The sequence below is a fragment of the Narcine bancroftii genome, chromosome 12, assembly GCF_036971445.1.
Source record: "Narcine bancroftii isolate sNarBan1 chromosome 12, sNarBan1.hap1, whole genome shotgun sequence".
In the NCBI taxonomy this organism is placed as follows: Eukaryota; Metazoa; Chordata; class Chondrichthyes; order Torpediniformes; family Narcinidae; genus Narcine; species Narcine bancroftii.
In genome coordinates, this window is record NC_091480.1 from 80258903 (window position 1) to 80281688 (window position 22786).

The 22786-nt window shown below is 45.9% G+C and overlaps 1 protein-coding gene across 3 annotated transcripts in view; it reads right to left on the reverse strand.

The window, feature by feature from the left end:
- Positions 1-5185: 5185 nt before the first annotated feature.
- LOC138747648 (sorting nexin-11-like) overlaps positions 5186-22786 on the reverse strand; it is a 93243-nt gene continuing 75642 nt past the window's right edge. For all 3 annotated transcript variants that reach the window (XM_069907066.1, XM_069907067.1, XM_069907069.1), the window contains exons 6-7: positions 10443-10637; positions 5186-7708 (exon numbers count right to left, since the gene is read on the reverse strand). In XM_069907066.1, the coding sequence (XP_069763167.1) occupies positions 7618-7708; positions 10443-10637 (286 nt within the window). In that variant the 3' untranslated portion in view covers positions 5186-7617. The remainder of the gene's footprint in view (positions 7709-10442; positions 10638-22786) is intronic.

Here is a 22786-nt window from a genome sequence, read left to right on the forward strand (position 1 = left end):
CTGGACAATACTAACCTGACCCTTACGATAAGCTACTCCAGGACCACCAGCGTTGCCACACACACTAACTGCACCTGTGAATATTCATCTATCCTTTCGTATTTCTACAGATCCTACAGAGGTGTGGTGAAAAGTGTGCTGCCCGGCTGCATCACGGTCTGGTACAGGGACACCAATACCCCCGAGTGTAAAGCCCTGCAAAAGGTAATGGACACAGCCCACGACATCACAGGCAAAACCCTCCCCACCATCGAGAACATTTAAAGGGAAGGCTGCCGTCAGAAAGCAGCAGCGATCATCAAGGACCCTCACCACCCAGCACACGCTCTGTTCTTGCTGCTACCATCAGGGAAGAGGTAGAGGTGCCACAAGTCTTGCACCACTAGGTTCAGGAACAACTTCAACCCCTCCACCATCAGAATCCTCAACAACAAACTCAATCAGGGACTCATTTAAGGACTTTAACTTTTGCTCTTTATTGATTTTTACTCCTCTCTATATTGCAGTTTGTTTACATTTCTTTATTTGTTTATGTGTGTACGTTGTGAACAGCTTTATTTGCACAGTGGTAATTCTGTCTCACTCGCAGAAAAAAGAATCTCAAGTTTGTATGAGATGTCATGTATGTACTGACAATAAATCTGAAATACTTAGGATCACTTTCTGTCCCATGACACGTTCATACATCATTAGTTTATACTGTTGTTGTTAGTGTGTTTACCTCCCTGTGTGGCAGCCTGAGCAGGAATTTCGGTGCATCTCTACATGACAATAAGTTCCCATCTCAGTCATTTGTCAAAATCTACCCCCCCCCCCCCCCCACACACACACACACACACACACACACACATTTCTGATGGCCCTTACACACTGCCGATGCAGACACACTCACAATGGTCCTGACATGCTCCCAATGACCCTGACACGTTCCCGATGGCCCTGACACACCTCTGATGGCCCTGACGCACTCACAATGGCTCTAACGCACTCACAATGGCTCTGATGCACTCACAATGGCTCTGATGCACTCACGATGGCTCTGAAACACTCCCGATGGCCCTGATATACTCCCGATGGCCCTGATACACTCGCGATGGCCCTGACACGCTCTCAATGGATCTGACACACTCCCAATAGTCCTGCCACACTCCCGATGGCCCTGACACCCCCCCCCATGGCCCTGACACACTCTCAATGACCCTGACACACTCCCGATGGCCCTGACACACCTCCGATGGCCCTGACACACTCTCAACGACCCTGACACACCCACGATGTCCCTGACACACCCCCGATGACTCTGACACACTCTCAATGGCACTGACACCACTGATGGGTGACTTAATCCCAATGGGCCTGACTCAATCCCAGTGGGCCTGACTCAATCCCGATGGCCCAGACTCAATCCTGATGGCACTGACACACTCCCGATGGCCCTGGCACACTGCTGATGGCCTTGACACACAACTGATTTCCTTTCTGGATCCATGAGAAAAATGTTCCAGGGACACTGGCTCACCTCTGACCTCAGGTGTCTGCATGTCCAACTTGTGACTGCATGAGTTTCCTCAGCCCCTTCCCACATCTCGCACACACATTGAGATGTTCATCGGGTGCTGTCAATGAGCCAAGCTGCTGGAGGACCTCAGTGGGTCAGATAGTCTCTGTGGGGAGAACCAACCAACCTTTCTGGTTGGGCCCCTTTCAGAGTCAGACCCATACATCAGGGAAACAGGCACTTCAGCTCATCACTCCGTGCTAGCCATTGTAGGGGCACTGGACAAAGAGGCGACTCCTTGCCTCCCAGTAGACAAAAGTTAAAGAATTTCAAGTATGTTACATTTTAAATGTAGTATTACGTGACAATAATGGAACCTTTAGCTTTATAGTAACCCCATTTTCCAACATGGCCTTCTATACCTCTGTAACTCAAGTGCTGCTCCAGATCCTCCTTAAGTGTTGTGATGGTGTCAGCCTCCACCACCCTCTCAAGGCAGCACTTTCTAAACAAGAAATGGGAGCAGAAGTTGGCCATCCTTCCCCTCGATCCTGGTGTAGGGCTCATCTGGCCGTGGACCCAACTCCACTTACCTGTCTCTTTCCCATAACCCTTAATTCCATGATCCTTCGAAAATCTATCTGCATTTAACGAGGCAGCCCCTGCTGCTTCCTGGGCAGAGAATGGCACAGATTTCCCCCTCTCTGGGAGAAGCAGTTCTTCTGTCTTAAATCTACTCCCCTGAACCCTGCGGCGATGTCCTCTGGTTCTGGTCTCCAGTGCCAGTGGAAACAAACTCCCTGCTTCTACCTTAGCGATGTAGTGTAACATGAAAGTCTGCTGATACTGTGATTGTAGTAAAGAACACAGAAATGCGGGAGGAACTCAGCTGATCTCGCAGTGTCTGTCGGAGGTAAGGATATATAACGAAACATCCATGATATAGCTTTACCTCCCATGGACGCTGCGGACCTTCTATGTTCCTCCAGCATTTCTGTGTTTCTATTTTATCTATTCCTTTCACGATTTTATGTTTCTGTAACATCATTCCTCATCATTCTCAACTCCAGATTCGAACCAGCCTCGGGGTGAATTTTCCCTTCCCACAGATTCCCAATAAACCTCCTCCCTGTTACTCTACTGTGCTCTCTAGTTTTCCACTCCCTGCTGAGGGGGAAATGCTTCTCTCTCTCCTCTCGTCTATGCTAATTTTGGACACCTCAGCATTCTCGTCTCCCAGGAAATCAAGCTGTTTCCCAGGAAAAGAAACCCAGTCTCTCCCATTTCTCCTTATCCCAGGTAAGGCCCACTGGGTAGGGAATCTTTGGAATCCTCTAAGTAAAAACACAATGCTGGAGAAACCCAGCAGATCAAACAGTGTACTTTACATGGCAGTCACCCGAACAAAATGGTGGGGAAGGGTGTGTCAGGCCCCCAGGCAGGAGGTAAGAGGTGGATAAGGGAGGGAGGCCACACCAGCAAACAGAGGGAGGGGAGGGAATGGCTCTGTGAATGGAGAGAGAAGGAGGTGGAGAGACAAAAGACAGAAGGATGGGGAAGAAAGGGAGAATGGGGTGCCTCGTGTACTGTCAAACCAAGGTCACCTGTAAACTGGAGGAGCCACACCTTTTTTGCTGTCTGGGCACTCTCCAACCAGATAGCATTAACCTCGACTTCTCAGTTTTCTGCTAGCCCACATCCCATCTCCCTCTCTTCCCCATCCCTCTGTCGTCTTCCTCCAGCTCTCCATTCCTCTTCCTCTTCCCTCTCCATTCACAGATCCGTTCCCATCTTCCCCTGTTGGCTGCTGGTCTTTCACCCCCCCATTACCTCCTGCCTGTGGACCTATGCTCCTCCCCCGCCCATCCCCACCCACCATTTTGTTCAGGTGCCTGCCAACATTTTTCTCAGCCCTTGATGAAGGGCTTAAGACTGAAACATTGGTTATGTATCTTTGGGCCCTGTTTGACCTGCTGAGTTTTTCCAGCTTCCTGTTTTCACTTCCATCACAGTGTCCAGTGGCGTAGCTAGGTCCGACACCTCCACTCCCCCATCCCCACTCCGACGCTGCTGAAAGATCAGTGCAGCCACAGACTCATCATCTGGCACATATCATGGTGCCCTAACTTTAGAACCTGGCTCCGCCCCTGATGGTGCCTGCAGACTTTTGTGCTTTACTTTCGAATTCTCTTGGGGAGTATGGTAGAAGTGCGACCACTGAGTACATTCAAGGCAGATATTAGGATACTGGCACAGAAATGGTCAGCTATGCTCTGGTTGAAAGGTGGGGCAGACTCAAAGGGCTGAATGGCCTAGCCTGCGCGATGATGGAGCTCTACTTCCGTGCATCCTCCCCCTGTGCCTGCCTTCGCTCAAGACATCGACGGGTTTCCCATCCTCCACCCTCCAACAGGATCGCCCCTGGAGTGGGTAGGTTGGCTGATTCTCAGCCCTCCCAAGCTCTGCCACCCCCTTGTTACCAGCCCCTGTCCCAGAGCAGCAGGGAACAAGGGGTCAACCACCACCCTCTCTCTCCTTGTTCCAGCTTGCTTCAGTCGCTGCCCCATAGCATGCCACCAGAGGGCGCATGATACCAGTGCTGCCCCTCAACATACAACTTTCTCTGCATCAGACCTGGACATACCTTCTTCATTCAGTTATGCAACTGGCAAGGCTTTTCTCTCTCCACAGCCTGAACTACTGGCACTTACCACAGGTGTGCTGGTCACAACATTTTATGCTCCTGTATTTGTGCTCTCACCCTCTCACTAACCTTACATGCAGGCTTTCTTCATTTTCTCTCTCTAAACTGCCCCCCATTAACCCCGACTGTCCATTGACTCGGCAATCCTGGGCTCACCCTACCACAGAGATTTCCCTCTGATCCATCCACCCCTCTCTGCAATGTAAAACTAATGAGTTTTCTCTCTTGGGAGACACGAGATTAAAGATGTTAGAATCTACAACAAAACCAACCTGTGGAGGAGTGGACAACTCCACATTCCTGCCTGTTACCCATGGCCCTGACTCCTGCCAATATTTCCCAAGTCTCGGCCTGGAACCTCTTCGATGACTCTGTCTGCACATCTCCAGAGTAGAGAATTCACAAGATTCACAATCTTCTGGAAAGAAATTCCTCTTATTCTTAAATGGGTGATCCTTAATCCTGAGACTCTTCTGTATTCTTTATCTGTCATTTGTCGGGGATTGAGTTCAAGAACTGTGAGGTAATGCTGCAACTTTATAAAACTCAGGTCAAACCGCACTTAGAATATTGAGTTCAGTTCTGGTCGCTATGGAGATAGTGCAGAGATTCACCAGGATGTTGCCTGGATTGGAGACCGTGTCTTATGAAGCAAGGTTAGCAGAGTTCTCTTTGGACTGAAGAAGAATGAGAGGACTACATGATTATGAAATGAATAGATGGGGTGGACAGCCAGCGCCTTTTTCCTGTGGTGAGAGAAGCAAACACCAGAGGACATCTGTACAAAGTGAGGTGAGAAAGGTTTAGGGGATTTTTTTTTACACAGAGAGTAGTGGGGGCGTGGAATGCGTTCCCAGAGGTGGTGGTGGAGGCTGGTATAATGGGGATATTTAAAAGGCTCATAGGCAGACAGACAAATGGATTTACTGTGAATGTCCTTTCTTGGTTTGTCCTTCCAAAATTACTTTGCTTTGAGTTGAATATTTGAGCAGATTAATTTATTTAAAGCAGCATTCACACCGTCTAAAACAAAGCACTGTAGCAATATTTGTCCACCAAAGGAATACAGTTGCAATTGGATTAAACTAGTGATACTCTGTCAGTGAAATCTGATGATCTCTTGTTCAAAATAAAGAGAAGCACCAACCAGATCCGGTCTTATTTTACAGTGTCTGGTGTTTTACAACTCCCCTCTCATTTCTTTAGAAGATCAGTTACAGGACTGAGGGAGCCCTTGGACTGACCACGGGTCAGGACTGAGGGATACCCAGGCTGACTGGGGGAGCCCCCAGACTGACCACAGGTCAGGACCAAGAATGCCCTCAGATTGACCATGGGGATGTGGAGGTGGTGGGGAGCACCCCCGCCCCCCCCCCACAACAGACTGACCAGGGGGAGGTGGAGGGCAGCCACCCCCCCAACCCAGAATGACCAGGGGGAGGTGGAGGAGAGCACCCAGTCTGACCATGGGGGGGGGGGGGAGAAGTGGAAGCAGGCCCCCCCCACCCCAGACTGACCAGGGAGAGATGGAGAGGAGCCCCTAGACTAACCACAGAGGTGTGGAGGACAGCCCCCACCCCAGACTGACTAGGGGGAAGTGGTCCCTTAGACTGACCATCAGAAGGTGGAGGACAGCCCCCACCCCAGACTGACTAGGGGGAAGTGGTCCCTTAGACTGACCATCAGAAGGTGGAGGACAGCCCCCACCCCAGACTGACTAGGGGGAAGTGGTCCCTTAGACTGACCATCAGAAGGTGGAGGACAGCCCCCACCCCAGACTGACTAGGGGGAAGTGGTCCCTTAGACTGACCATCAGAAGGTGGAGGACAGCCCCCACCCCAGACTGACTAGGGGGAAGTGGTCCCTAAGACTGACCATCAGAAGGTGGAGGACAGCCCCCACCCCAGACTGACTAGGGGGAAGTGGTCCCTTAGACTGACCATCAGAAGGTGGAGGACAGCCCCCACCCCAGACTGACTAGGGGGAAGTGGTCCCTTAGACTGACCATCAGAAGGTGGAGGACAGCCCCCCTCCCACTAAATTTACATATCACTCTTCATCAAATGATAGCCTTCCTCCTCTGCAGCTGGAGCTCACCTCCAGACAGCACACAAGGCCAATGCTCCCAGTGCTCCGGCCAGAACAAACAGCCACTGGGATTCCCAAGGTATGATGCTGACTACACCTCTGGCAGGAGGGTGCTCTGGGACCTGACCTTCCACTGACTTTGGTCTGTTGAGCCCTCAACACCAGTGTGTCTCGGCATGGGTTCCGAGCTGACGTGGCGAGCATCTCACCAGTCCTGAACAGGGGCTGCAGTGGAAGGTCAAGGTGCCTCAGAGTCTCGTTGTCTTGTCTCCCTTTGGGGCTGGAGCTTTAATTTCAAAGGGAGGGGGCATTTACCTCACTGAACCTCCCTCCACTTGTGCTTCCAGACCTTAAAAAGAAAATTCAGTTAACAGAAGGTACCATGAAGTGATAGTGTTTAAATATCATTCTGCTTTGTCCCTAACGCACACACCCACAGACTTCAATCTTTATCCATCACCAAACTCAACCAAGCTTCTCAGCACAATAGCCTTCAACAATCATATGTTTCAAGGTGTCTCACAGTATCTGGCACAATGGCATGAGACACAGGCCACCCAACCAATGTTCGGTAAAAGAGGTAGATTTTAAAGAATGCCTTAAAAGAGCAGTGAGAGGTGAGGGGGAGAGGTGGGAGAAGAACACAGGGTCTCAACAGCCATATGCAGGCATCAATGGAGTGATTCAAATCAATAGCATAGAACTGGAGAGCTGCAGTGAGCATCTGGATGGGAGCAACTGATAGGGAGGGGTTAGTGTGGTGGGAGCTTTGCTGAGACAAACTGGAGCCAAACAGGGCAGCAAGCACATGGAGTCTGAGTGAGGAATGGTTTAGGGGACAGTCAGCAGGAGATGGGGTGAGGAGAAGGTTAGCCAGGAGGACTTGGGGATGGAAGCAAAGGTGCCCCTTCTCTGAACATGCCACACAGTGTTTCTCCAAGGAACCCACCAGTCACCCACAAACAGCCTGTAGCAGAACACCTTCCTGCAAATTCCTTCCCCAACTACTTTTGCTACCCTGTTATTGAGAGAGAACAGCGAACTGATCCCCAAGATAACAGTCACGTGTTTCAGAACCATGTTGCTCAGGGTCACAGAGCTGAAGACTAATCTACTCAACACAAGTCTTTTGATGATGAAACAGTGCCAGAGCATCCCTGAAGGCTAAGGATTCACAAGACACTGCAGATGCTGGAATTTAGAGCAAAAATCAAACTGCTAGAGGAACTCAGCAGGTCGAGCAGCCTTTGTGGAGGGAAAGAGGCAGTCGATGTTTCGAAGTCCAAGGACTTGTGTGGGTTCATGATCATGCAGAACATTTTATTCCTCATGCCCTTCCTGAGGCAGCTAGCTGTTCCGGAGGCTCAGAGATCTGTGCCGTGCTTTTGATGCTGTTGTCCACAGTGTGACAGGGTGAGCTAAACAGAAGCAAAGAGAAAATTAGTTCCTGATACTGGAATCAAGCAGCAACCCATCCAACACTCACTTTGCTGCAAGGTCGTCCTGTGAAAAACCTTCAATGCACAGATTTTCAATGAGGCGGATGGTCACTTTTTGCACTGTCCTTCAGAACCACACTTCAGATGCAAACTGGCCTGGGACACCCTGAAGGGATGAAGTAACACTGGAAAAGGCAGCGCTACTGGAGCCTGCAGAGGCTGAGGGAGGAGCGGAGGTGAATCCACGGACACGCAGTGGCTCTGAAGGGACTCTCTTTTGCTTCTCTTTCTCTGACTGGATAATTTCTGCTGATGGTGAATCTTTATCTGCCAAACAGCAGGCAATATATCACATCTGCCATCTTTCTTCCTTTAGATGGAGAGGGTTTTAGCTAACCAGCAGCTCACCCACGTCAACATGAGCAATGTCTTTAGGATGGGCAGATACTCCACTGGTTTATCAGGCGTTTGGCAGTGCACAAGCTGGGGTGATGGGAGTCAACGCCACATCCTACATGAGAACCCAGACTTCAAAACACTATCTGAAAACGAAAGCTAGTGATAAAATTAGGATTGTTTTAATAATAACATGCGTGAACCCAGTCTTTCTTACCTACCCTAGTCTGTGACTGATTGATTTTGCATATCATCACTGAACTCTGCTGTGAAATGGCCCAGCATGCCTTCAGTGCAGACCCAGTTCAGCTCTGCGTCCTCAGGTGACCTTAAGAATGCTACCTTGCATCACCCACAGCTTTAAGTGTTACTGGTGGTCAATGGTATCCTTTGGAAAAAGGAACTCACTGACAGTGAGAATTAGGATTACTGCTGATGTAAAATCAGTGGATGAATCTTAAATGCAAACTAACAGTACCTTCTGTTCACAGAATCGATGGGAATGAACTTGGGCTTATTGCACAGGCGGCTTGGGTGACTGCTTTGCCCAGCATCTCTGCTCTATCTCGGGGGGGGGGGGGGGGGGGAAGGGGGTTCCAAGCCTCAACTCCCGCTTCCCCACTATTTCAATTCCCCTCACCATTCCCATGTGTGGCCTTGTTCATGGTCAGGGTGAGGCCAAACATAAACTTGAGGGAAAACACACCATATCCCTCCTGGACAGCCAGAAATCTAACAGCATAAACCTTGAATTTTCTCATTCTACATAACCCAACCTCTATCTGGTTCATTGTTTCCATCTATTCTTTACCTACTCCTATTCCGACTTCTATCTTTAATTCTCTAAAGGGACGCTCTTTTGCTTCTCACTCAAGGGCGGCATGGTTTTCGTAGTAGTTAGTGTAATGTTATTACAGCGCCAGTGACAAGTGCTCAAATTTGCCCTGTGTCTGCGTGGGTTTCCTCCAGACACTCCGGTTTCCTCCCACCCTTCAAAACGTACAGGGGTTGTATGTTAATTGGGGTATTTTGGCGCCACAAGCTCATGGGCTGGAAGGACCCGTCAATGTGCTGTATGTCTAAATTTAATTTTTAATTCTCTTCTTGGTAGGGGTGCCAGACTAGTGCATTTATGGGAAAACAAATTTTATGCATTTATGTACATGTTAATACAGGTATAGGAACCTGAACTTCCCACCACCCTCCCCCACCCCACAGAGGTCTCTCCACCTCTCTCCGTTACCCTATCACCTCAGCCCCTCCCCAGCTTCTTCCCCCTCCTTTTCTACCTCCATTGATATCACCCGTTCCTACTTTAAGGGCATGAACCCAAAACATTGGCTGATCATTTCTCTTCACGGACGCTGCCCGACCCGCTGAGTCCCTCCAGCTTCTCGTTTACTCAAGATTCCAGCGCCCGCAGCTCTTGTGTCTCAATCTTACATTTGCTGCCTATTACATGATTACATTTTTCAATTTTAAATGTTTTAAATGTTATTTACAGCACAGTAAAAACCAATTCCAGCCATTTAAACCCAAGCCACCCAATAATACCCAAATTAACCTACAACCTCGTGCGTTTTGGATGGTGGGAGAAAACCAGAGCACCCAGACTGTAGTTCTCAACCTTTTTTTTCCACTCACATATCACCTTAAGTAATCCCTTACTAACCACAGAGCACCTATGGCATCCTGTGACATCGGTGATCTGTGGTTAGTAAGGGATTATTTAAGATGATATGTGAGTAGAAAAAAAAAGGTTGAGAACCGCTGACTCAGAGGAAACCCGTGTAGACACAGGGAGAACCTACAAGCTCCTTACAAACAACATTGGATTTGAACCCAGATCACTGGCACTGTAACGGTGTCGCGCTAACCTTGCCGCCCCAGATCTGTCCAATTGAAGTCTGTGGAAGTAAATAACAGCTGGACATGGTATACAGACAAACTACTGGAAAATGCATGACACTCACTTAGCCTCTCACTGCTGCAAAGGATATCACATCTTTTACTCTGCCAGATTTTTGAAAGTGATTTGTTTAGTCCCCCTTTTCCATTCTCTCTCTCTCTCTCTCTCTCTCTCTCTCTCTCCTCTCTCTCTCTCTCCCCCCCCCCCCCCACAGAAGGGTCTTAAGAATTTAATCCATTCCCCTTCTGAAAGTTCTGGTTGGCTCCCTTCTGCAGCTCGTCCATGTTACACTACCCAGACATTGCATCAAACGATGCCTGCTCGTGCTGGTGGATGGGTTAGTTCCTGATAGTTTCTTCAGACGAACTGCACGTTTCCCAGTCCCAGCAACCACAGGACACAGATCACCTTTCACACTCATAGCCGACAGGGCCGACCACCTCTGCAATGCTCTTTCTGCAGGCGGCACTGTTCAGGATGGCCTCGGTAACGGAGAAGGAAGTGTGGCCCTGAACACAGCACTCAATCTGGGCTGTTGACAGCTGTGTCAGCAGAAAGAGGTGAAGCTGACTGTCCGACAGAAAGATCGTAGTGTGCAGAATCCTAAAAGAACAAAAGATTGCATTTATATAGGGTTCTTCATAAAATTAGTAAATTCAGACAGCATAATAAACATGACGAGATGGGGGCAAGAATAGGCCATCCAGCCCAATGAGTCCAATTCACCATTCACTAACATCTTGGCTGAACTTTCAACCCACTGCCATTCCCCAGCACCATCCCATTTCCTTGCATCCGCTGATGCCCAGAAATCTATTTACCTCTGCTCTGAATAAACACAACAACTGAATCTCAACAGCCTTCCAGAGCACACCAACAGTTCAGCACCCTGTCAGTGAAGGCATTTCTCCTCTCAACCCTAAACCACATACTTCTTGTTCTGACATTGTGAAGCCCCTCAGTCAAGGAAAACATCATCTCTGCATTGAGATATTAAGCTCGGGAGGATTTTTGTTTGGTTTTATCCCTCCTGTGACATGGGAAAAGCAGAAGTCAATTTGTTCACAGCATGCTGCCACAAAGTCTAACATCATTACAAACAGATGATGTGAATTGAAATGTGATAAATTTTGACAGGAGGAACTCCCAAGAAGAGAGCAGGAACCTGCCTTAATGACTATTGACCAGTAGCACTTACATCCCCACCTGTTTCAAACAGGCGTCAATCATACTGGTGCCCAAGAAGAGTGTAATAACCTGCCCTAACGACTATCGACCAGTAGCACTTACATCAACAGTGATTAAGTGTTTTAAAAGGCTGATGAAGTAAATCAGCTCCTGTTGGACTGGTGACATGGATCCATTTCAGTTTGCCTATTGCGGCAACAGGTCTACGCCGGATGCCATCTCACTGGCACTACACAGCACCCAGGAACATCTGGGCAGCAAGGATGCATACATCCGGATGCTTTTTATCGACTACAGTTCAGCATTTAACACCATCATCCCCTAAAAACTGATCAGCTACTGCAAGACTTGGAATTAACACCCCGCTGTGTAATTGTATCATGGATTTCCTCACCTCCAGATCACAATCAATGAAGATTGGAAAGAACATCTCCACCACAATCTCCATCAGTACCGGAGCACCACAGGGCTGATTTCTTAGCCCCCTGCTCTAATCTACAACTGTGTGGTTCAGTACGACAATAACACCATCTACAAATGTGCCAACAACACCATGGTAGTGGGTTGTATAAAGGAAGGGGATGAGTCAGCACACGGAAGGGAGATTGAAAACTTGGCTGAATGGTGCAACAACAACAACAACCTCATACTCAATGTCACCAAAACTAAGGGGCTGATTGTTGATTTCAGGAAAGGAAAACCAGAGGTTTACAATCTAGTGATTATTGGGGATCAGAGGGGGAGAGGGTGAGCATTTACGTTCTTGGGAGTCAAATCGGAGGATCTTTCCTTGACCCAACACACCAATGGCATCGTGAAGAAAGCATGTCAGTGCCTCTACTTCCTCAGGAGTTTGCGGAGGTTTGGTACGACACCAGAAACACTGGCAAATTTGTACAGAGGTGTGGTAGAAAGTGTGCTGACCGGCTGCCTCACAGTATGGTATTGGAAATACCAACACCAACACCCTTGAGTGTTAACCCTTCCAAAAGATAGTGGACACAGCCTAGGACATCACAGGCAAAAACCTTCCAACTATTGAGTACATCTACAGGGAACGCTGTGGTCAGAGAGTAATAGCAATCATCAAAGACCCTCACCATCCAGCATACACTCTGTTCTTGCTGCTGCCATCAGGAAAGAGGTACAGGTGCCACAAGACTCGCACCACCAAGTTCAGGAACAGCTGTTCCCCCTCCACCATCAGACTCCTCAACGACAAACTCAATCAGGGACTCATCTAAGGACTCTTACTTGTGCATTTTATAGATTTTCTTTTCTTTCCCTGTATTGCACAGCCAGTTTATTTACATTTGTTATCTGTTTACAGTTCTTTTGATTGTTTACATGTTTACGCTGTGTACAGTTTATTTTTTGCACTACCAATTAGTGGTAATTCTGCTGCAAAGGGAATCTCAGGGTTGTATGTCATGTATGTACTCTGACAATAAATCTGAAATCTATCTCTTCAAAATAGTGCCAAAGGGCCTGCAGAAAATGGACAAGAGGGCACAATTTCAGGATTGAAAGGTGGCAGCTTAGAACAGAGATGCCGAGGAATTTCTTCAGCCAGAGGGTGGTAAATCTATGGAATTTGTAACCACGGGCGGTTGTGGAGGCCAGGTCATTGGTTATATTTAAGACAGAGATTGATAGGTTCTTGATTAGCCAGGGCATCAAAGGTTATGGAGAGAAGGGCGGGCAGTGGGGAACATGGATCAGCTCATGATTAAATGGTGGGGCAGACTCTAAGGGCTGAATAGCCTATGTCTGCTCCAATGTCTCATGATCTTAGTTTTAAAATCTCATTGAAAGATGAAATCCCTGACACTGATACCAAAGTGAATGTTCATGCTGAAATATTTAGTGCTGAACTTCAACCTTTCAACTGGGAATGAGCCAATCAACCTTTGGAAGTCGAGAGGTTTCCAGCTTGAGTCATGCACATGTTGAGGGAATGTGTCCCTTTCTGCAATCTCTCCTTTGGAGCAACATTACAGGGATTACTGCACCAATGCCAAGAGACGGGTCTCCATATTTATCTACCTGTGTCTACCAGAATTGAAAAATTACTTCAGGTAGCGGTTAGAGTAATGCCATTACAGCACCAGCGATCAGGACCGTGGTTCGAATCCTGAGCTGTCTGTAAGGAGTTTGTATGTACTCCCCGTGTCTGCATGGGTTTTACCCGGGGGTTCCAGTTTCCTCCCACCATTCGAAACATAACAGGTTGCAGGTTAATTAGGTGTAATTGGGTAGCATGGGCTCATGGGCTGAACGGGTCTGTTACCGTGTTGTATGTCTAAATTTAAAATTCAGTTGTAAAGTATTTGGGGTCATCCTGTGGCTATGAAAAGCATGAGATAAAGTGTGTATCTTTCAGGCAGGAAGGTGAACATACAGACAGAGCAAGATCCTGAATCATAATTCCAGTCCATCCTGTAGAGAATTCCCCACCTGGGTTAGAATCAGTAGGTCAGATGCTGTACTCCCTGGTCTCCTTTTTTCAGACCAGCCTTGCAGAAATCTGCCTAAAACCTGCTTATACAATGAAGTATGTATCAGATGATAAAAATGAGTTAGTGTCAGGAAACAGGCATGGGGGGAGTCTGCTGCCTTATTAAACCTAAGTTATTTTGGAGCCTCAGGGTAATTGTATTAAGTATATAGTTTCAAAGTACGTGCACATAATCCGCATTTAAGCAGAAGATTTAATGTCCCCTTCAGTCTCACTGCTCTAAATATTAATCTGCTGATGGGTAACTAAGTACTCCGAGAGCACGCTATCGAGTAAGCCCACATACAGTCGGCGGATCATTAAGCTCTGTAATTTCCCATTCTCTCTCTCTCTCTCCTGAATGTACTGACCCTCTCTGAAGTCAAGTTCCATTGACCTTTACCAGGCGATTCTCATTACTTGTAACAGTTGATAGGAATGCCAGAAGCTATTTGATCATGTGAGCCACACACATCCAGTGAATGCTGTCGAATCAGCCCTGCCAGGGAAAGCTCAAGGCATTTCTCCTCCTCTCAAGCCCCAGAGTTGTATTTCTGAAGGTGAGGTGCGAGATGCAGGGGGGGGGGGGGGGGGTAGGAATCAGAGAAATTCACTGCCTCAAATACAACTGCATCATCCACTATGAGGAGAGGTTGGACAAACAAGTTGCTTTCTCTAGAGTATCGGAGGCTGAGGAAAGACCTGATAGGTTTAAGAAATGATGAGAGGCATAGATAGGATAGACAGAATCTTTTTCCCAGGGTACTGAAGAATTGGAGGGTAGCTCACGTTGTTCCAGTGTTTAAAAAAGGCTCCACAAGTAACCCTGGAAATTATAGGCTGGTGAGCCTGACATCAGTAGTTGGTAAATTACTGTAAGGTGTTCTAAGAGTTCAGATATACAATTATTTGGATAGCCAGGGATTGATTCGGGATAGTCAACATGGGTTTGTGTGTGGTAGGTCGTGTTTAACTAAACTTATGGAGTTTTTCAAGGAGGTTACCAGGAAAGTTGATGAAGGAAAGGCTGTGGATGTTGTCTACATGAACTTTAGTAAGGCCTTTGACAAGGTCCCACATGGGAGGTTAGTCAGCAAGGTTCAGACACTAGGTATTCATGATGATGTAGTGAACTGGATTTGACAATGGTTGGACAGGAGAAGCCACAGAGTAGTGGTGGATGATTGCTTCTCATCTGGAGGCCTGTAACTAGTGGTGTGCCTCAGGGATCAGTACTGAGACAATTGTTTGTCATTTATCTATATCAATGATCTGGATGATAATGTGGCAAATTGGATCAGCAAGTTTGCAGATGACACTAAGACTGAAGGCGGTGTGAAAAGCAAAGAAAGTTTTCAAAGCTTGCAGAGGGGTCTGGAAAAATGGTCTGAAAAAGGGCAGATAGAGTTTATTGCAGACAAGTATGAGGTATTGCATTTTGGAAGGACAAACCAAGAAAGGACATGCATGGTAAATAGTAGGGCATTGAGGAGTGCATAGAACAGAGCGATGTGGGAATACAGATACAGAATTCCCTGAAAGTGGCATCACAGGTAGATAGAGAGCTTTTGGCATATTGGCCTTCATAAATCAAAGTATTGAATATAAGAGTTGGGGTGTCATGGTAAAAATTGTATCAAGACATTGGTGAGGCCAAATTTGGAGTATTGTGTGCAGTTTTGGTCAACTAACTATAGGAAAGATATCAATAAGATTGAAAGAGTGAAGAGAAGATTGACTAGAATGTTGGCTGGATTCCAGGAACTGAATTACAAGGGAAGATTAAACAGATTAGGGCTTCATTCTCTGGAGCATATAAGAATGAGGGGAAATTTCATCAAGGCATTTAAAATTATGAGGGGGATGGACAGAGTAAATGTAGGTAGGTTTTTTCCACTGGGGGTAAGTAAGATACAAACCAGAGGACATGGATTTAGGGTGAAAGGGGAAACAAGAGGAAGAAATTCTTTACATAGAGAGTGGTGGGATTGTGGAATGAGCTGCCAGCTTGGTTTTAATATTTAAGAAGAATTTGGGTAGGTACATGGATGAGAGAGGTATGGAGGGCGATGGACTGGTTGCAGGTCATTGGAACTAGGAAAAAAATAGTTTGGCACAGACTAGAAGGGCTGCAGAGACCTGTTTCTGTGCTGTAAAAAGGTATGGTAAAAATGTTAATACTATAGGACATGCACTTAAGGGGGGGGGGGGGGGAGGTGGGAGGAGTATAACTGTTTGGATTCTGGTCATTTTTAATCTTTCACCTTATATACTCTGGATTGGGTGCATGAATAAACCTTTACAGTAGTGCAGTATGTGGTTGGATATAAAACCAGTCCCAAAAGAACGGAGTATAAGTGCTTGCTCATAGTCGAGGAAAACCAGGACATGGAGTCCAAAGTGTTAAAGAATAATGTGTAAAAATCAAATTGACAGAGAGTGGTGGATGCGTGGAATGGGCTGTCAGGTGTGGTGGTGAAAGCAGATAAAACAGTAGCACTTAAGAGGCTTCTAGATAGGCTCAGGGATATCCAGGGTAGAGAGGGATATGCAGGGTAGAGAGGGATATGGGTCATGTGCAGGCAGAAGAGTTTTAGTTTAATTTGACAATGTGTTCAGCACAAACATGTGGGCAGAAGGGCCTGTTCCTCTGTTGTAATGTTCGGTATTTTATTCTGATTTCTTCAAGAATGCAAAGGGTTTCTGTTGTACAAAACATCAACCAAATGTGCTTTGGAACCAGAGACTGCAGGACAGTCACTATTTATTACTAATCTAATGGGAGCAACCACTTGTCCGGAGCAAGCCTTGTAAATCTTTGACATGATCCTTTTCCTTTCACTTGGCGTCATTTGCTGGAGCCTGCTACTTCACAGGGTCACCAGAGGTTTCTGGACTGCCTGCTAAGCTAAATGAGGACTGCGCAAATTTTCTTCCAAGTTTATGTTGGCTTTGACAGGGTTAAAGGGGTAACAGCTCTCATGGGATCTAGAAGTAGAACCAAGTCACAATTCGGTTGTGTTATATACAAGGCAGAAAGTCAGGCAGCTTCAAGTGCTGCCAAGGATATCCAAACCGACAGAACACTACTGAGAATGCATTTTTCAAAAAGGATTTGTTAATTTGATTGGTCCCTTCAAAGGATCAACTTCACCCTTAATCACAGCTGAGCACTGGTGAGAATTACATTATTCCATGGCACATTGAACTTAACAGACTAAATGTGGTGGAACACGGTACTGCAGACATGCCCTCACTTGGCTGGGTAGGCCAGCTCGCCTTCTGTACCTGTAGCCCCTCCCTATAAGATCCCCTATTAAAGGCTGAGAGCCCCAGCTTCCTCCCTCATACGTGAGCCAGCAGCATGTAATGTCTGGGTCTTCTGATCAATAAAGCCTTTGACTACCTGCTTTATGGTCTACAAGTGGTCACTGATCGCTCCACACTAATTTCAATAACCATTGAGAAAAGGTGTGGCAATTGCAAAAATTACTGTATGCCAGCTGTTTTCCTACTTATTGTAGAGGGCATCTACAAGAGGAGGTGTCTTAAGAAAGCAGCCTCTATCCTTAAGGACACCCCACCACCCAGTACATGCCCTTTTCACTCTACTCTTTGGCTTGGCTTCGCGGACGAAGATTTATGGAGGGGGTAAAAAGTCCACGTCAGCTGCAGGCTCGTTTGTGGCTGACAAGTCCGATGCGGGACAGGCAGACACGGTTGCAGCGGTTACCATTGGGAAAATGGTACAAGAGTCTGAAGCCGAACACCCAGAGGGTCCTCCCCTCTGCCATCAAATTTCTGAATGGACAGTGAACCACAGACACTACTTCACTTTCTCCTATTTTCTTGCACTATTTATTTATTTTTGAAATGTAATTTATTGCAATATTTCCACCTGTGACGCTGCTGCAAAACAATGAATTTGTGACGTGTTCATGATAATAAATTCTATTTCAATGAGTTCAGTTCTTTTGCTGACTGTAACAGTGAATAGCTAATGTTGTGAGTGGCAATCTCTACTTAAAGCTAATCTGCACCTCTTAAACCCAGTTGCCCCCTGGCAGTAGGGACACAGTAAAGAAGGAGGGAGCACACACGCTCTAAGACCTCTGGGTGCAGCGCTAGGGATGAATGATAGTTCCTGAAGGAGGCTACAAGGCCCTTAAGACACACATTCAGAAGATGATGAGGGCAACAGCTCTGGAGGTCACTACTCAGAATCAGGAGGGGTATGGTAGCATTGTGGTTATGTTGCTCAAGATTCAACTGTTTATTACTGAGGCTAAAAGAAATTTCTTATACAACATTCCAGCAAAGTACAGGTCCTTCGGCCAACAATGCTGTGCTAACCTATATAAACCCACTCAACAAACTAAACCTTTTGTACCTCACACCCATAATCCTCTATTTAAGAAATGTAAGAAAACGATCCTTGTAACATTGACCATAAAACCATAGGATTATTATAAAAAAATACAATAGTATACATTAAATGACCTCAGTACAAAAAGTAATAATAAATATAAAAGATGGCTAGATAATAAATATTCTTTTTGTGTGCCAGTGTAGTTTATGGTTGGGGTACTACAGAGAAGTTCAAGATCCTGAAAGCCATTGGAAAGAAACTGTTCTTAAACCAGGAGGTGCTGAACTTCTGCCTGAAGGTAGTCATGTCAAGTTTATCATCATCTGATTGTACAAGTACAATCTGACAAAACAGCTTTCTCTGGTCCTTGGTGCAAAACACGCAGACACACAACCAGACATAACACACATCACATACAGACTAACAAGATAGATGCAGGGCAAGCTTTCATATAAACATATAAATAAATAAATTTTGTTTTATGAATATGAGAGTCTCGGATGGTCAGTGTCAGTGGTTCCGTTCAGCATTCTCACCGCCCGTGAGAAGAAGCTGTTCCTCAGCTTAGTGGTGCTGGCTCCGAGACTCCTGTATCTCTTCCCTGATGGGAGCAGCTGAAAGATGCTGTGTGCAGGGTGGAAGGGGTCCTCAATGATTTTGTGCCCCCCCCCTCTTTAGACAATGATCCTGCTAGAAGGTAGAGGTGTGAACAGGGTGAGTGGGGTCTTTTATGATGTTGGCTGCCCTCCTGGGAGCCAAAGCCTGTGATGGAACTGACCATGTTTATTATTTTTTGCAGCCTTCTGTGTTCCTGTGCATCTGAATGACCAAACCAGGCTGTGATGCAACCAGGTGCATCGTGGAAAGTGCAGTCACAGATTCCAGACAGAAGACAACCCTCCACCACTGCCGTCTGTCTCCTATCACCAAACCAATTTTGGACTTAAGTTTGCCAAAACACTTTGGATGAACAAGAGAATCTAGGCCTAAATGACGGGCAAAGGGCATTATGATTTTAATCTAATGCATGGAATCTGGGGCAGTGACTGGGCAGTCTATCTCTCCTCCTTCTCCAGCAACAATTTGTTCCAATTTCAATCAGCAAACCTCCCCAAGATACTTTACAAGAATGTCAGCAGATAAAACACAACTTCAAGCCTGCGTAAGAAATATTCAGATTAATGGTCAGGGAGTCAAAGAATGCAGCTTAATATAGAGAGAGATGGAGTGGTTTAAGCATGAAATTCTGGAGCTTTTGACCTGGAAACATTGTTCAATGAATCAGAATCAGGATTTATTGTCATGAACAAGTCATAAAATCCGGTGTTTTGTGGCAGCGTCATAGAGCAAACATCGATATTATAACCATCTCACAACATTAGTATGAATAAAAATAGCAGTGTGTGAAAAATAAAGCAGTGTCTTTGGTTCATTGATTATTCAGGAATCTGATGGCAGCGAGGAGGAAGCTGTCCTGTGCCATTGAGTACTGTTAGGTCTGCTTTGTTCATGAATGAGTGAGACAAACACCAGGCTGAGTCGAAATCAGGGTTCTTTGTTCTTTATTACCGGATTGTAACACTTGCGACTAACCATGTTAGTCGGAGAATGCATTCTGCCGTTATCAGCAAAATGGTGATTTTTTATACCCTTGGATATGTGCTTAGAACATCATCATATCATTACTTGTCCAATGACTAAAACTGTTGCTATCCTTTCCCTGCTAGCTTCCTGCCTCTCAATCCATCAATGTCTCTCTTATCTTGTAAGTACAAGGATGCATTCACATCTTGTTACAGCCCTGCACATTCCCATCTCATGATGTTTTACCTAACAGGAGTACAAGGACACCTCCCCTTCTTGTTACAGCCCTGTACAGGGTAACTCCTTACACATTCCCATCTCATGATGTTTTACCTTACAGTACTCATCTTTAGGCACCTTTACCCTTTTCCCGATGGTAGCAGAAAGAGAAGAGGACATGGCCTGGGTGGTGGGGGTCTTTGAGGATAGAGATTGCCACCATCTCACGTAGATGTCCTCGATGGAGAGAAGTCTGGTTCCTGTAATGTTGCAGGCCGAGTTAACAACCCTCTGGAGTTTATTCTTGTCCTGAGAGTTGGCACCTCCGTACCAGGCAGTGATGCAACTAGTCGGAATGCTCTCCACGGTACACCTGTAAGTTTTTGACAGTTTTCGGTGACATACTGAATCTCCTTAGGCATCTCACAAGGTATAGCCGCTGGCAAGCCTTCTTTGTGAGTGCATCAAAATCGGAGTTGAACAAGAGCCCAGATGTGGAAGAACAAAGAGACCCCATTCTGATGAAAAAGTGGTAGATGGGGGAAAGAAGGATAAGAGAGGTAATCATTGATCTTCAGTTATCCCAGCAATTACTCTTAAATATATTCTGATTAAGCATACACTGAGACCAGATATTGTCTCATACATTCACCTCTACATTGTGGTCTTCATTTTCATTTTTTTCTCACGTCACAGATGGTGAGGCTGTCACTTTTATGGGAGGCTTCCTTGTAAGCAAGGTTATGAAATGTTTCTAGATAATGCTATTGTATAAGGTGGTATTGTTTCTGTAACTCTCAAGCTATGAATTCAAGCACAAGCAGCGCTTGAGCTTTCAGCCTCTCTGTACTAACGTTAATTTAGGAGGTGTGTGGGAGGGAATACATTACACCTATCACAGGGTTTCCAACCTGATCCTAGTGAATGAAGTTGATAGTGCTGTAGAACGCAAAAATTAACAAAGTGCATTAAAGACAGGTTAGCTCCCTGCAGATAAGCGGCTGCTTTTTAATAAATATTCTAGATAGGATGATAGCATTCCGCTAATGGCCAAGGCCAAGTACAAAGGTACTTAAAGGGGCCAATGGTCAGATCCGTGCTCTGATGGGTGGGGCCAAATCTTGATTGGCAGGTGGTATGTCTTCTGGCCAGGTAGTCAGCAGTGCTGTCACAACACAGCCATGACCCTCCAAAATACACCCTGGATGCTCATTTCCTCCCACCCTCTAAAACATATGGGTCTGTAGGTTAATTTGGGTGTCATTGGGGAGCAAGGGTTTAAATGGCCGGGATCGGCTTTCACTGCACTGTAAATAAAATGTAAAATTTTTAATTTAATTTACATTTTAAACTAAGCAGCAGGCTTTATGGGAAGCTTCTTTTTTTAACTTCACACTGACCCAAGCTGTTTGTTGCTGTGTTTCAGTTTTATCCCCATTCTGGCAGGAAGTTAAAAATTAATTCTATCTGTCTCATTCCACACAGGATGTGATATAAAAAGTAGAAAGCCAACTCCTTGTTCTTGCAGTCAATGGATAGCTGCATCAGATGCACAAGTGAACTGAGTCCCACAGTCATTCCAACTCGCCTGATAAGTAGCTCAGACACACAAGGTAAGCGGGCGCAGGGGGTGGGGGGGGGGGGCGAAAATCCATTGGCAGTTTGCCAATAAACGCAGTCAAGTTCAGGTCTAGCCTCAGAATGCATTTAAGGAAGAGGGTGGAGGGAGCTGTCCTTTTTTTTTGGTCGCTTTTGACCTCTGGACAATGAATGGGCTTTACCTGAACGTCCAGCAGTCCACTTAAGGACTGATGATTGTTGAAGCGCCTGACTGCTCACACTAACCATCTATGACTCTCATATGTACAAAACAATATTTATTTGTATAGATAAAATACTTGTCCTGCATCTGTATTGTTTTTCTGTGCGTATGCTATGTTTGAATGTTTTGCTCCGAGGACCGGAGAACGTTGTTTCATCAGGTTTTGTCAATAAACTTGACTTGATGGTGGCCATAAAAGATGCCATCCACTACTCAAAGTCACACGTACTTCTCTCTGTCCATTTCATTATTTATTCTTTAGGTGAGGCCAAAAGAAAGATGGCTGGATCAAAGCTTGTTTGTGCAACAGTTCCTGAAACTGCTGGCTGTTCTCTATTCTTTTCCTTCCACTGATGCTCCTCAACCTGCTGAGTTCCTCCACCAGATTTTTATTCCTTTACCAAACACTTTCTCTCTCACTTTCTTTGAGTGGCTCAATTAAACATAGTTCTTTCAGCAAGTCTTTTGTGAGTTTAATCTAATTTAATCAATTTTTAAAATGTATTTACAGCACGATCGAAGCCAATTTTGGTCATTTAAACCCATACCACCCAATGACCCCAAAATTAACCGACGACCCTGTACGATTTGGAGGATGGGAGGAAACCGCAGCACTTGGAGCAATCCCACGCCGACACTGGGAGAATGGACAAATTCCTTACAGACAGCACTGTATTCAAACCCGGGTCGCTGGCGCTGTAATAGTGTTGCATTAACTGTCATGCTAACTATGCCAATTATATTGTTTATTGTTATAGACTGAGGTGTAGTGAAAAACTTTGTTCTGTGGGCTATCCAGACATGACAACCCATACTTAAGTGCAACAAAATAGAAAGGTACAGGGTGGAGGGTTAAATTTCTCTGTGGCATGGTGCAGTTTTCTCCGGTTATTTTGTAAAATGCCTGGGAGTATTTTACGATATTAAAGCTCTATTAATGCAATCAAAAGTAAGAACACAATGCTGGAGAAACTCAGCAGGTCAAACGGTGTATTTTATATAGCAAAGATAAAGACCCAAGTTTTGGGCTTGATCTCTTCATCAGGTATATAAAGTACACTATATAAAAGACA